This window comes from Pocillopora verrucosa, chromosome 8, assembly GCF_036669915.1.
Source record: "Pocillopora verrucosa isolate sample1 chromosome 8, ASM3666991v2, whole genome shotgun sequence".
Lineage (NCBI taxonomy): Eukaryota > Metazoa > Cnidaria > Anthozoa > Scleractinia > Pocilloporidae > Pocillopora > Pocillopora verrucosa.
In genome coordinates, this window is record NC_089319.1 from 21764048 (window position 1) to 21778325 (window position 14278).

At 40.3% G+C, this 14278-nt stretch overlaps 1 protein-coding gene across 1 annotated transcript; it reads left to right on the forward strand.

Moving 5' to 3' along the window:
• Positions 1-305: 305 nt before the first annotated feature.
• LOC131771983 (uncharacterized) lies at positions 306-2196 on the forward strand. Its single transcript, XM_066171342.1, has one exon. The coding sequence runs from the start codon at positions 359-361 to the stop codon at positions 1973-1975; it is 1617 nt and encodes a 538-aa protein (XP_066027439.1). The 5' UTR covers positions 306-358; the 3' UTR covers positions 1976-2196.
• The last annotated feature ends 12082 nt before the right edge of the window (positions 2197-14278 follow it).

Sequence of the window (14278 nt, forward strand, 5' to 3'; positions counted from 1 at the left end):
ATGCGCATTGGGATGAACTGGGTATACCTTTTGACTTTAATTTGTATATCAATCGCTCTTCGGCATAATTTATGTTCTTTGATATTAAGTCAGAGATTAAGGATATGTCGCCCACGATACCAAATATTTACTCCCGAGGCAAAAGTTCAGATAATATCGAAAGTCCAAAGCACTATCGAAAGTTTCCACATTGATGCGCATTTATGTCCAATTTTTAGGAATTACATCATACACATTAGAGAGATCAATTAGAACTGGAAAGTAATGGGAAAATATCAATGTTGAAATTGAAGTAGAAAGTCAGTTGAAGCCTTCCTGTTGTATCTCAACGTTCGTTGTAAAAGTAAATCATTCCAAAATGAGTAGCAGTACATTGATAGAGGTTTTTGGTCACATCGTGTTTAGTTTCACGCGAGGCGTCACAGAGCATTACAATCCTGAAGCACTTGAATTTACAGCGGAATCCTTTGGCTACGATCCATTGGAAAGCACCGGTCGAGAATGGTATTATCATCCTGTAGACGAGTTTATATTTCAAGAATACAGCGATAGAAGGGACACAACTCTTTCTTATCTTCCTTCGTCAAGTCTCAATGTGAGATGTACAGACGCGTGCGCACCAGAGGAAAATGAGGAGACGTTAGGTGGCCAACAGGATGAAGATCAATCAATGGCTTGGAAGCGGCTCAGACCATCTATTTTATTCACAGTGGGGAAAGCAATGTATATTGGAGCACTTATTTCACTGTTAACGTCTACTGGCATAGGCTCATTATTCATGTCGGTCATTTATCTGTCGTATAAAACTGAACTCAACTGTCAGTTTCACTCTAAAGAGTCTATTCCAGTACAAGTTCAATGGATCATTTCAATATCTGGTATCCTCTCCTGTGCTTTTCTATACATGTGGTTCTTCGTAAGCATTGTTTTGTTATTTCGCCCATTTCAGCTGATCGGGGTGAAGAAAAAGCTTGTCCTAGCAACGTTTCTATTGTATGGCTTGGACACACTTTTTCGTGTTGTTCTACAAGCGTTACAAATAAATCAGTCAAAGGCTTTCACAAAGCAAAAGATCCCTCTCCATCTTTTGTTTCTTATGAACATATGCGTGCAAGTTTATCTTTTAATGAAGCATTTTTTGAGTGGACACTCGAGAAGACAACGGGCAACATTTTTCTTTCAAATGATTCTTCCGACCTGTTTTAGCGACATTCTTGGTTTCGTCTCAGCTTTTTCTTTATATCCAGCGTACGTCAAACAAAACAAGGAAGGTAAACTTCTGATCGCTATTTTCGCTCCGCTTGTTGGAGTGGTTCTGAAAGTAATTTCAAGGATTTCCGTTCAGCGATTGTGGAAATTTACACATCCGGGATATTCCTATGTGTTACTGACGCCGGTGTATTTTGGCTCAGCTGTTATGTTTCGAGTATTGCAAGCCGACCTAGACAGTTTACAATCCATGGCTACTCTTGGAATAATTCACGGCGTTGCAGAAGTATTAGAAAGAAGCATCATGGTTATCATTGATCACTTCTGCCACGTGGTTTGGAAAAGAAAATCAGCTCCTTGGGGAAGTTTTCGCACTCCTCGCCGTGAGAGACTAATGGCTGATATTGCCATTATGAGCATGTTGTACGAGTCAATTGGTATCGTGTCTGTTAATGGCGTTTTCTTCTTTTATCAACTTGTTTACGTGGAAAACGAATCCTTTGCAAATTTGTTTAAATCGTTTGCCATCCAAACATCAATTTTACTCGTGATTGAGTGGTTTTTCACCAGCGTATCTCTTGCGTTAGAAACTCATTATCAGAACATGGCTGTCATGGCTGTTTGGCGGAAAAGATGGAAAAGACATATACTTGTAGCAATTGTTAATGCAGTTCCCTTAGCATTGTGGTCCAGCGGGTATATCATAGAGAATTTACACGGACGGTTCAGTGAAACTAACCATCCTTGCAAAATGCCGTTTTCTTGAGAGTGCGCAATAGTTGCGGAATGTAGACTAAATCAGAGTTCCCTTCGTCTTTAAGTAATATTTGTGTCGATTTGATAACTACGAGCTCAAATTGGGTGTAAAATGGAAAGGTTCACGCAATTTATCTCGAGACATGTCTATGTTATTCTTTCAAAGAATTATATAAGTATTTGTTATTTCCTAGAACAAAATGACTGAGGTACCACACATATAACGTTTAATCAGAATCATAACTTCTATTGTATCGATTTATCAATAGCTATTAAATAAAGGCATGAACCGCACTCTCTAGGGGTATAGAGGCTTGATAACTTACTATAAAGGCTAATGAAACACGCAAAGAGTTTTCGAATCACTTTTGTTCCGTTTACCAAACATCGAGTACCGATTAATCTGTCCAGCTGTTTTAGTAGAATCCATTCATGCAAAAATTCAGGATGCCAATTCTAAGCTTTTTAAAAATTTGTACCAAATTAAGGCCCAAAAATTCGACCAACTTATCGGCCCTCAAATTACTAGCGACTCATCGCCTGAAAACCTCAAAACTGTAGTTACCATTCCATAAAATTTACTACTTTCCGATTCAGAAAAATCAGTTCTCAGCAAGGGCTTAAATTTTGTTCCCATATCCAAAAAGACCGACAAATTTTCAGTTAAGCAAGACGTTGAAAAATTCCTTCGCCGCGTTCAATTGAAAGCCTCTTTTCATGACAAAGCGGATGATTCTGACACTTCGAACAAAGATACTTTCGAAACACTCCAGATTCGAAAGTTTAAATGGACTTCCCACGAGGGCCAGCTCTCATCTTTAGATTTTTTCATCAAAAAATGTCGCCACGATATCAACAAACTTAAATTCAATCGTGACACCAAATTTTCCATTCTTTCTTCGGAAGAGTGGTCGGGTCTAAAAAGTCTAAAAAAACGCAAAGAAATAGTCATTAAGGCGGCCGACAAAGGCGGCGCAGTTGTTATTTGACGGGCCGACCTCTGCCAAAAAAGAAGCGCAGCGGCAACTTTCTGACATCTCCTTTTATGCTAAAGTCGACAAAGATCTCACTTTATTTAACCAAACCATTGTCAAAAATACCATTAACGCTCTTACAGCTAAACAAGAATTGCTGGCCACTGCTAAAAATCTCATCATTACCACTCCTAGAACTTCGTGTATTTACTTTTTACCTAAAATCCACAAACCTAACAACCCAGGTCGACCCATCGTTTCTGCCTGCAGTTGTCCCACCGAACTTATTTCCAGCTATAGTTTGATGCTACACTGGTTTGCAGATTTAATGAATGTAACCGAAGAAGTTACAATTCATAGACCCATGGTTTCGACACTTCTGTCTGGTGCCTTCATCAGGGGTGATCTAAACGCTGCAATAAGAGGTCCTTTATATGATCACTAATTAGCGGCCTTTTTTCTGACGAGGTGTAAATAGGCACCAGGAAGCAAACCGCCATCGTCACGAGTTAAAGGAGCGTGGGCGGAGTTAATATGCCAAGCCTCCAAACAAAGGCGCTGGTGGTAACGCCGATTAGTGGTGATAATTTTAGAATTATCCCACCCAATTGTATGGTTGGTTAGGCAAGTATGCTCCGATCACAAATTCTTTTTTAAACAAAATTGGTATTATTCCATCCCCGGCGTGTTCCTTTTGTGGCGAAATGAACGAATCCTTGGAGCACTTTTTTATTTCTTGTCGTTACACTAAGGATTTCTGGGCTGAGGTAATAAAGTGGTTCGATAATCAAGGCGTAAAGATAAAAAACCTCTCTGAAAAAGATATAATGTTTGGTATTTTAAGGTGCGAAGACGAATTATTAATCAATCATATTTTAATAATTGCCAAACAGTTTTTATATTCTTGCCGACAGAACAAATCTCTTCCTTCAATTAAAGTATTAAACCTCAAAATTAAAACGATCCACCAACTCGAGACAATGATCGCAAAATCAAATAATAAGCTAAAAGCTAATAATATGAAATGGGACAAGTACAAAAATTATTAGATAATATAGAATCTCATGTTTGTTGCTGCACTGTACTAGAATTATATTTAGAAGCCGAGGAGAGCTAAGAGGAACTGTGGATTGTGTATGTAGATATATGATGTACCGTGTCTGTGTTTATGTGAATTATGTTTGTTTATGAAAAATGTATGTAACTTTGAATTAATAAAAATTAATAAAATACAAAAAAAAAAAAAAAAAAAAAAAAAGGTATGCTCCGATAAAGCTGAATTTTCCTTTTTGCAAAGAAAAATCGCTTTTTGGTGCTCTTTTAACCGTGTACCAAACTGGCGTTTGGTCTGTCCGATGTATTCGTTGTCACAGTCATTGCAAGGAATAGAATAAATGGCGTCGGTTCGTTGTTCTTTCGTGACAGGATCCTTAGGTTTGGCGAAAATATGCCCCAAAGTCTGAAAAGGTTTTTGAGCAACTTTAACGTTGTGGCTATTCAAAATTCTCTTGATGGGTTCAGTAACACCCTGTATGTAAGGAATAACAGCAAAACCAGTCGCTGGTTCCCTTTCATCAAGAGCGTTACTATTTGTAAAATAAAGTTTTTGTGTAGCCATTTGCCTTTAGGACATTGGAAACATATTTCCTCTCCTCAGCCGTCGAATCGAGTGAAGATGGTAGACAGTCAGCCCTCCTAAGTAAAGTTTTGGCTACAGACTTTTTATGGCAAATAGGGTGGTGAGAATCGAAAGCGAGGTATTTGTCGGTGTGGGTAAGTTTACGGTAGACACTTGTCTCTAAATTACCCTGAACCCCTCTGGACACATTTAAATCAAGAAAGGGCAAATGTCTATCCTTTTCACGCTCAAGGGTGAATTGGATCGACGGCTCTACTGAATTCAAATGCGACAAGAGGCGCTCCGCTTCATTTCCGGATACCGCAGAAATAACATCATCGACATATCGTTTCCAGAAAAAGGGTTTAACCGGTGAAGTGGCTAAGGCCCTTTGTTCCACGTCTTCCATTACCATGTTGGCAATGACAGCAGAGACAGGCGAACCCATCGCTGTACCAAAAACTTGTTGATAGTATTTGCCGTTATATGTAAATTGCGTAGTTTTGAGGCAAAAAGACAGCAGATGAATAATATCCTCCACAGGCAAAGAAGTTCTTTGTCCTTGGGAACCATCTTCTCTGAGTCTTTCCTCCGCAACCTTAACGGCAAGATCAACTGGGATTTTGGTGAAGAGCGAAACAACGTCGAAAGATACTAACTCTTCACAAGCGTCAAGAGTTTTGTCTCTTATGAAATCCGCAAATTCGCAGGAATTTTTGACAGTGTAATCAGTATTCCCAACAGCAGGCGACAAAATTCTCGCAAGATAGCCAGAAATTGCATAAGTCGGAGAATTAACAAAAGAGACAATGGGTCTCAGAGGAATTCCCGGTTTATGAATTTTAGGTAAGCCATAAAAACGTGGACATAAGCCGTCACTACTGTATAACATTTTGTACGTAGAGTCACTAATTCTACCAGCTTTTTTCAAATCAAGCAACATTTTGTTTAACTTTCTTTGAGTTTTACTGGTGGGATCAGAGTTTAAGACAGCATACGTACTCTTGTCATTAAGCAGAGTCAAAGCTTTGTCGTCATATTGGAATGTAGGTTGTGTCACCCCATTGCCTTGTCGCCCCAGGTTATGTCGCCCCAACAACATACAGGTCCAACAACTCTCTTTGGGTTTGGTTATCCACGGGTACTTTAAGCACTCACACTGGCATAATGTTTTCCTCGGTGTAGGTTTTCAAGGACAGTCTAGTTTTGTGCAGGGGAAGCCTGATAAATTTCTGCTGGTAGAGGTCAAAATTTCTGCTGGTAGAGGTCAAAATTTCTGCTGGTAGAGGTCAAACGCGATGATCAACACAGCCGAACCTGTGTCCAGTTCCATCTTGAGTGGTTTACCATCAACATCCAAATCAATCCAGATAATATCATTGCTCTGTTTCCTCACACTGTGTACCGTGAAGGCGGCTAAGATGTCTTCTTAAGCATCAACATCAACTTCAACAGCGTGTACCTCGGGGGTTTTGGTTGCTTTCTTAGGCTCGCATTGCTGTTTGGAACGACAAACCCGCTGAATATGGCCCTGTTTTCCATAGTGGTGGCAAATCTGGTCCTTGTAAAGGCAATTGTGTCATATGTGTGTTCCCACCACAGCGGTAGCAATGGGGGGTGGTCGCCGGTTTCTTTAGTGTCTGTTTGTTTATGTTCAGTCAACTTATCAACGCGAGGGACTGGGTTGGAGTTGCGCTCACTTCTGAAGCATCGCGGATGGCAGTTTCCATTGCTACAATAATCTTCACAGCTTTGGAATACTTCATTTTGGCTTCTGACAGTAATCGCTTTTGGATCTGCATATTTCGGAGTCCACAGACCAGCCTATCTCGTAGCCCTTCGTTCAGATACCTGCCAAAATTAGTGTGTCGCAATCTTCCTTAGCTCGGCCACATAAGACAAAATGCTTTCTCTTTCATGTTGGTTTTTCTTGTAGAAACGAAATCTTTCTGCAATTTCCAAGGGCTTTGGGCTCAAATGCTTCAGGAGAGTGGTAACTATTGAAAGTTGAAAGGACTTTGACGCTTGCTTCTCAGGTGCAAGATCCCTCAGCAGAGTGTAAGTTTTCCTGGCCGATCAAGCTCAACAAAATTGGCACTTTATGGTCATTATCGATGTCATCCGCCAAGAAAAACTGTTCTACTCGCTCCACACAAGTTTCCCAGCCCACTTTTGTGTCATCACACTCTCTATCTTCCCAAACGTGGTCATAATTTCTTGAATTTTACCTCGTCACTACTGTCATGTCTTTGATTCGAACGGACACGTTTTAGAATAGTACATAACTGCGCATGTTCAAAGTGTATTGGTCGCTGGCCAAAAAACACCACACTTATCTTCGTTCATCAAATCTTAACTGTGAGATTTATAGACGCGTGCGCATCAGAGAAAAATGAGGAAAAGCTAGGCGGCTTATCAGATGAAGATCGAGCAATGGCTTGGAAGCAGCTCAGACCATCCACTCTTTCTGCAATGTGGAAAGCAATGTGTACTGGTGCTTTGATTTCACTGCTGACTGTTACTGTTATCGGCGTACTATATATAATTATAAGCTACGTCTGCTATCAGACTATAGACAACTGCCAATTTCATGACACGGAGACAATTCCTGAGAAAGTACAATGGATCAGAACATTGTCTGATGTCACAGGTTGTGTTTTCCTGCACTTGTAGTTCTATGGAGGTGTGCTCTTACTTTTTCGACCATATCAGGTAATGGGGTTAAACGGGAAACTGTTCCTTGTAGCTTTTCTTCTGTTTTCTAAACTTTCTGTGTTACAAAATATTCCGCTGAACGGTTTGTTCCTCCCCAGTATACGTTGGAAAAATTATCTCTCAACAAATGCATTTCGTACTCTAACAAAAATGCGGTATTTGGTTCTAAAAATTATCCATCGCCAAGCTGTTTCTCTTTCATAATGGGCATCTTCGTACCATCTTACATTTACCTAGTGTACGGCAAGCAAGATGCGAAAGGAAAGCTTCTTATGGCAATCTTCTCGCCTCTCATCGGGGTCGTTCTTGAGGTGATCTCTCCACTATGCGTCCAGCGGTTATGGTGCATAACTCATCCAGGATATTCGTTCGTCTTGTGAGCGCTGTTGTAATTTGGATCAGCGTTTACATTTCGAGCGTTGCAAGCAGACCTTGAGAACATCAAGTCTTTTGCTATTCTTGGGATGGTCTATGGTGCTGCAGAAGTCATAAAGAGAAGCACTATGGTTTTCATCGATCACATTTTCCATGTAATTTTACGAAGAAAATCAACCCCTTGGGGAATTTTTCTCACTCCTCGGCGGGAGAGACTAATGAACGATATCGCTATTTTAAGCATGCTTTATGAATCAACTGCTATCGTGTCTGTTAACGGCGTCCTGTACTTGTATCAGGTCACTTACTTACAAAATATTTCACTTTTAAAGCTGCTGTAGGAATTTGCAATTCATACCTCAGTCACTGGTTATTAAATGGTTTATCACCGGCGTATCCTTAGTAATCGAGACATTATAAGAATATGGCAGTTATAGCCGTTTTAAGAAGAAAATGGAGAAAAGACACGTTTTGGTGACACGTTTTGGTGGCGATGACAAATCTGGTTCCATTGGCCTTCTCGACGACACCGCACCTCTTGGATATTGTACATGGGCGCTCCGATGAGTCTAAAGGTCACAGTGCAAAATGCGCCTCACTTAGAGACTTGCATTTGGAAATCAGGTGGCTGGCAACAATTAAGCCTTCTCAAGTCTTCCCATTGCAAATTTGAATTAATTACAATTATCATGGGCCAGTTGAGTATGACGTGGACTGCACCTCACACCAGTATTGCGCTCATATGGGGCCGATTAGCACCTTTCAAGGTGCATATTCGCACGCATATTATTCGAAAGCAAGTTTCAGGAGTTCGATGGCGTTTCTTGGAAAGTCACTGAATAAGATTATTACGCACTCGTGTAATTGAGGGCACCGTTGCTTGCTGGCAGAGCTCCTCTATTACCTTATTTTCATGATGTCACTTTTCAAACTTACTAGAGAATAATTTCAATCATTTAAGTTGCATTCCTTTAAAAAAGACAAACAAAAACATAACATTTGGATATCATCAAGAACTTCAAGTTGTAAAAATCCTTAGCTTTAAAGGTCACGAAATTAAATAAAAAAGAACTAACACTTGACTTAAATTTGTTCTGTTAGTCTCCAACTCCATTTATCATGCGATCGTTTATCTCAAACTATAGTGATGCTGAGAAGTAAATCTGTCTTTTTAAATTTCTGTCAAATATGCCTCTCTCTGGGTATGGTTAATTATTTCAGTCACATAATTACGCGGATGTTCGAGACACTTTGGGGGCAATGAGAGTCAAATTATAGAGTCAAATACTTGTTCGGATCGAAATCGCTATGTAAATTTCAAGGTGCCTTTTTGCATATAGTCAATGAAGTAGTCCGAACAGTGTTGAAATAAAAAGTACCGTTGCTACTCCGGTGTAAATTCTATAGTTTTCTTAAGTAGTAGTTATCGCATCTACGTTTTGTCTATGGAGATTGAAAGGTACTTCTCAGTAGAGCGATCTCCGTCAACATGAAATGTTATTGACTGCTTTTTGGGAGCACAAATTATCATTATATGGTAAATTATCAGGTTTTGTTCACGTGATTAAGCTAACAAATATTTCAGTCAGTTCAGTGAAACTAACCATCCTTGCAAAATGCCGTTTTCTTGAGAGTGCGCAATAAGTGAGGAATGTGGAAAAAATCAGAGTTTAATCAGAGTTTGTCTCTGAGCAATATTTACCTGGATCTGATAGATAAGAGCTCAAACTAGGTGGAAAATGGCCAGGTTCACGTAATTTATCTTGAGACATGACTTTGTTATTCTTTCAAAGAATTGTACAAGTGTTTGTCATTTCCTAGAATAAAATGATTGAGGTACCACTCACATAATGTTTAATAATAACTTCTATTGTATCGATTAACCAATAGTTATTAAATGAAGGTATGAACTGCACTTTATAAGGGTATAGAGGCTTGATAACTCAGTTTAAAGGCTATAATAATAAAAAAATTCGGATCAACGTGCGCTGTCATTGGTTGAAAGAGCGTGCTCTATGAGAGTATAGAGCATAGAGCTGAGCTAAAGCTGTCACGCCATCTGCCAAATTGTACTATGTTCGACCTTTTCCGGGACTTCTTTTTAGCTTTTTCCGATAATTGAAAGTGAAATTTCGGAACAAGCGAGCCGGCAAGTAGCAACAGAAGAACGAAGCAAAGGGATATTGACTTGAAGGATATATTGACAAAGGACTTGAAGGAAAATATGTAATGTAAAGAAATGCAACACCTATCACGTCAGACAGTGTTCTGATCCACTGTATTTTGACCAGGATTGTCTCCGCCGGGTGAAATTGGCAGTTGTGTGTCGTTTCGTAGGAGACGTAAGCCATCGTGACGTAAAAAAGGCTAATGATGGTAGGTGTTAAAAGTGAAATTAATGCGCCGATGTACATTGATAGACAAACTGTACAAAGAACGGATGGTCTGAATCGCTTCCAAGCCATGTCGTCATCTTCATTTTGCCGATCGTCTCCATCTTCATCTGGTGAGCTCGCGCCGATGACCAGATATCTAACTCGAGGATTACCAACTGACAAGAGATCATAATAGTCGTCCGATGGTGGTGAATATTCCTGACAAATGGGTTTATCAACGGGATAACAATTCCACTCTCGACCCTCACCGCTCAAGCTATCGTTATATCCAAAGGTCTCCGCTTCAGGCTCATCAGGGTCGTAATGCTCCGTCACGCCGTGGGTGAAGCTGAATAAAATACGAGCAAAAACTTCAATCAGCAGACTGTTATTCATTGTCCGCGCTACAGAGTCTTCGAGTGCACACTTGAGATCTTCGATAACAAATGAACATGTTTCGAATAAGCTCCAGGCTTTTTCATTTGATGTTTTGAAAGTGAAAGTGCCAACAAAGCAGAAACAATCTGCATGTTAGGGAAAGTGTTGACTACACTTATTCACTGAAAATTTGAGAAAAAGATGTTGACGATCAACATTATTAATTTTATATGCTTCTATTGCTTTAATTTTAAAGAACTCCTCATAGGGAGGTAGTCAGAATGAATATTTCAGCTCGTCGACATGTAATGAACATGTTTCGAATAAGCTCCACTAAGATGTGAAATATTGACTGGGACGATATTTATCTTTCCTATACTTTAACGAATTCTTTCACGACAGTTTAAATTGAACGTCATCTTATTTACTAGCTTTATAGCATTTACATAACAGTTAAATGTAGATGACATGGGTATACATGAAAGAATGCGTGCATAGACAAGTTCACTAACCCTTCTGAATGCCGTTTTCTTGAGAAAGCGCCATAGTTGAGGAATGTGGACTAAATTAGAGTTCCTTTCGTCTTTGAGTGGAAAATGGACAGGTTCACGCAATTTATCTCGAGAAATGATTTTGTTATTCTTTCAAACAATTGTACAAGTGTCTCCTTTGGCAGATTGTTTCAAAAAATGTGTAATCGAACAATTACTTAACTAATTTTTCACATAATATTAAGGACGGGAATATGTTTGGCTCTCGGTCATGATCTCGAGTCAAATATTGTCCCGTCTGGCTCTTCCACTCAGTCATTAAGTAAATTGGAAGATGAGACATTACAAAATGAAGGCGAATCGGTCGCATAATATCACGTTCGCTTACGGCTTCAAGTAACAAAGTGTAGTTTCGCGGATCCCAATGACGTCATCCAAAGCAAAATTCTGCAAACTATGCGTGATAAAAAACTCCTCCGGGAAGCAATGGTGAAAAGGTATACATTACAGCAGTTATTGGAACATGCTGAAAATAAAGAAGACATTGACTGCTAAGCCCAGCATATGGAAGAAACATCCCTTTCTGCATCCCCTGCACGAAATCAGGTCAACAGAGTGCATCAGAAGAAACAGAAACCCAGGGGCAAACTAAAACCTAAAGCAACACATGATGACAAGAAGAGCAATCTCTACCAATTTTGTGGGTTGGACCACAAAGGACCCCGATCACAGTGCCCAGTTTCTGAGAAAACTTGTGGTTCTTGCTCGAAGAAAAGTCATTTTGCCTGAATGTGTAAAGGTAAGAAGAAACCAAAGGATTCATAGCTCAGTCAGCAATCTTCAGCTAAGTATGTTAACTAACCCTAAGGAATAAGAAGAATCATCAGACTCTGATTTTGCATTTCAGCTCCCAGCAGACAAGCCAAAAACACTCAACCACGCCAAGGTTCAGGTTCGCATTAATGGGGTGAAGGGAAAAATGGAAGCAGACTCCTGCTCCACAGAAAACATTATAGATGAGCATAAATTTGAGAAGGTTCAATCCGTCGTCGTAGAGAAGATATTTTTGCAACCCACCCATACCCAGTTATACGTATTTGCTCAAAAGGAACCTATTCCCCTCGTTGCTTGTTTCGAGGCAGAAATTGAAGGTGTTAGCACTGGGAAGAAAGCTATGGCCCGTTTCCTTGTTGTTAGGGGAATTACCAAGTCTCCACCCCTCTTGAGTCTGGATACTAGAGTAAAGCTAGGTCAATTGCATGTGGTGAATGCCACCAAAGAAGAAGCTCAAAAGCCCGCAGAAATTTGTACTGGTAACTCTCCCACAGACCTTGTAGTGTTAACAATGATGTCAGAGTATCATGACATATTCTATGGCCTTTGAAAGCACAGGCACATCAAAGCAAAGTTGATTGTAGATGAAAGTATCCAGCTTGTCGCACACAAACAGAGACAAATCCCTTACAATTTAGCTCAAAAAGCTACATAGGAGGAACTGAGATTAAGGGAACAAGGAATCATTGAGCAGTACCCAACAACCAACTTACCACTTGGTGTACAAATCCTGTGATAGCCCCTAAACCGCACAATCCTTAGGCCATTCGTTTTTGTTCAGACATGAGGGTACCAAACACTGCAATTCTGCGCCCTGTTACAGAAGCACTTCCTGTGGAGGTGGAGGACATAAAGTCCAAACTCGAGGGTGCCACTGTCTTCAGTTTCCTAGACATGAATGAGGGCTACCATCAGCTTGAGCTCGATGAACGCAGCAGGCACATGACCACCTTTTATGGAACGGAGTGTAAGATGAGGTATACAAGGCTGAATTACGGAACAATCTCCTCACAAAACATTTTTGCCAAAGCAATGGACGACACCATCTCAGGGCTGCAAGGTGTGCTCCACATCCGAAACGATTTCATAGTCTTTGGCATAGACAACACAGAACATGACAGAGCCCTTGAAAACCTCCTCCAACGATTCCGAGAATGTGGTCTCACCTTCAACCCAAATAAATGCAAATTTCGTATACCTTAGATTGAATTCTTCGGATTTGTGTTTTCATAGAATGGAATGAAGCCATCACCAAGCAAAGTGGAAGCTCTGAAACAAATGGGCACATCCAAGAACGCATCAGATGTGAGCTCTCTCTACACTATCCAGTGACACTGTCCTCGGATACTATGAAGCAGGCTTGGAAACAAGGCTCCTTGTGGACGCCGACCCCAATGGTCTTGGATTAGTTCTCCTACAAAGGAAACCAGAAGGGTGGAAAGCAGTCGAGTATGCCAGCCGAAGCCTGACAGAGGCTGAGAAACGGTATTCTCAAATCGACTGCGAAGCCCTTGCCATCCGTTGGGCCTGCGAACGCTACTACTTGTACCTTTTTGGAAGTTTATTCACCATTGAAACTTATCACCAGCAGGCCCTCGTTTTGAACCCGTCCCGTTCACAATCCTAGAAGATAAAGGATCCAGGATCACTGCTAAGAGAACAACTGATCAGAAGCTAGTCACCCGTAACAGCTCCTTCTTCAAGAAACTGCCAAATCCACTAGAGGAAGTCATCCATGAATCCAGTCCAGTACCTCCGGTGGAAATACAAGCCCCGCTTGAATTTGATGGACCAGAAACCATTGAGCACACACAAATGCCAGCTAATCAAGAAGAGTTTAACCCAGTTACACCAAGTGAAACCACCCTAGTGAAAGACAACCACCTGCCTACGACAGTGGAACAACCATCCCATCGTCACATGTCCTCCTCTCTCGAAGTGGAAGACAAATTAGGAGACCGAAGTGGACCAAGGACTACGTTCTGGACTAAGAACCTTGCTATGATAATGAGTTGAACTTTGTAACCTAGTTTTCTCATAGCATCTTCATAGCACTGAATATTTTGGCTATTTACTGTTGCTGTTTTTGTCACCTCGTTCTGGTGAATTTTTATTTAATTTTTCTTTCGTAATCATCTAGTTTGTATCTGCCAGGGGAGAATTGTAATGTCCAGGATAGGTCAGCGGTTATTTTTTTCAGTGATCCGGGCATTTGTTTTTCTTTGAGAGTTTGAGTTATTCTTTTTTAATAAAAAAATAATAACATCTATGTTAGCGTACAGAGAGTGGTATATTGCTTGCACCAATCAGATCGCCCCATAAGGGTATGTATCTCGCACCAATCAGAGCGTCGTTTTGTTCTTTGGTTTGAGAAGTGCTCAAATTTCAACGAAGTAATGAGGGATTCGGAGAGAGCGGTTCGTAAAATGGAATCATCTTTTAATATGAGAAATGTTAGCTTTTCTGTGTTTTTAACGTGTATTTTACCGCGCTTTATGAGAAATGCGACACTACTGGACAGATGAAAGATATCACATTACCTATAGTAAACGT

Excerpts from the sequence above, each read along its gene's own strand:
- LOC131771983 (XM_066171342.1), top strand. The coding sequence starts at position 359 with ATGAGTAGCAGTACATTGATAGAGGTTTTTGGTCACATCGTGTTTAGT.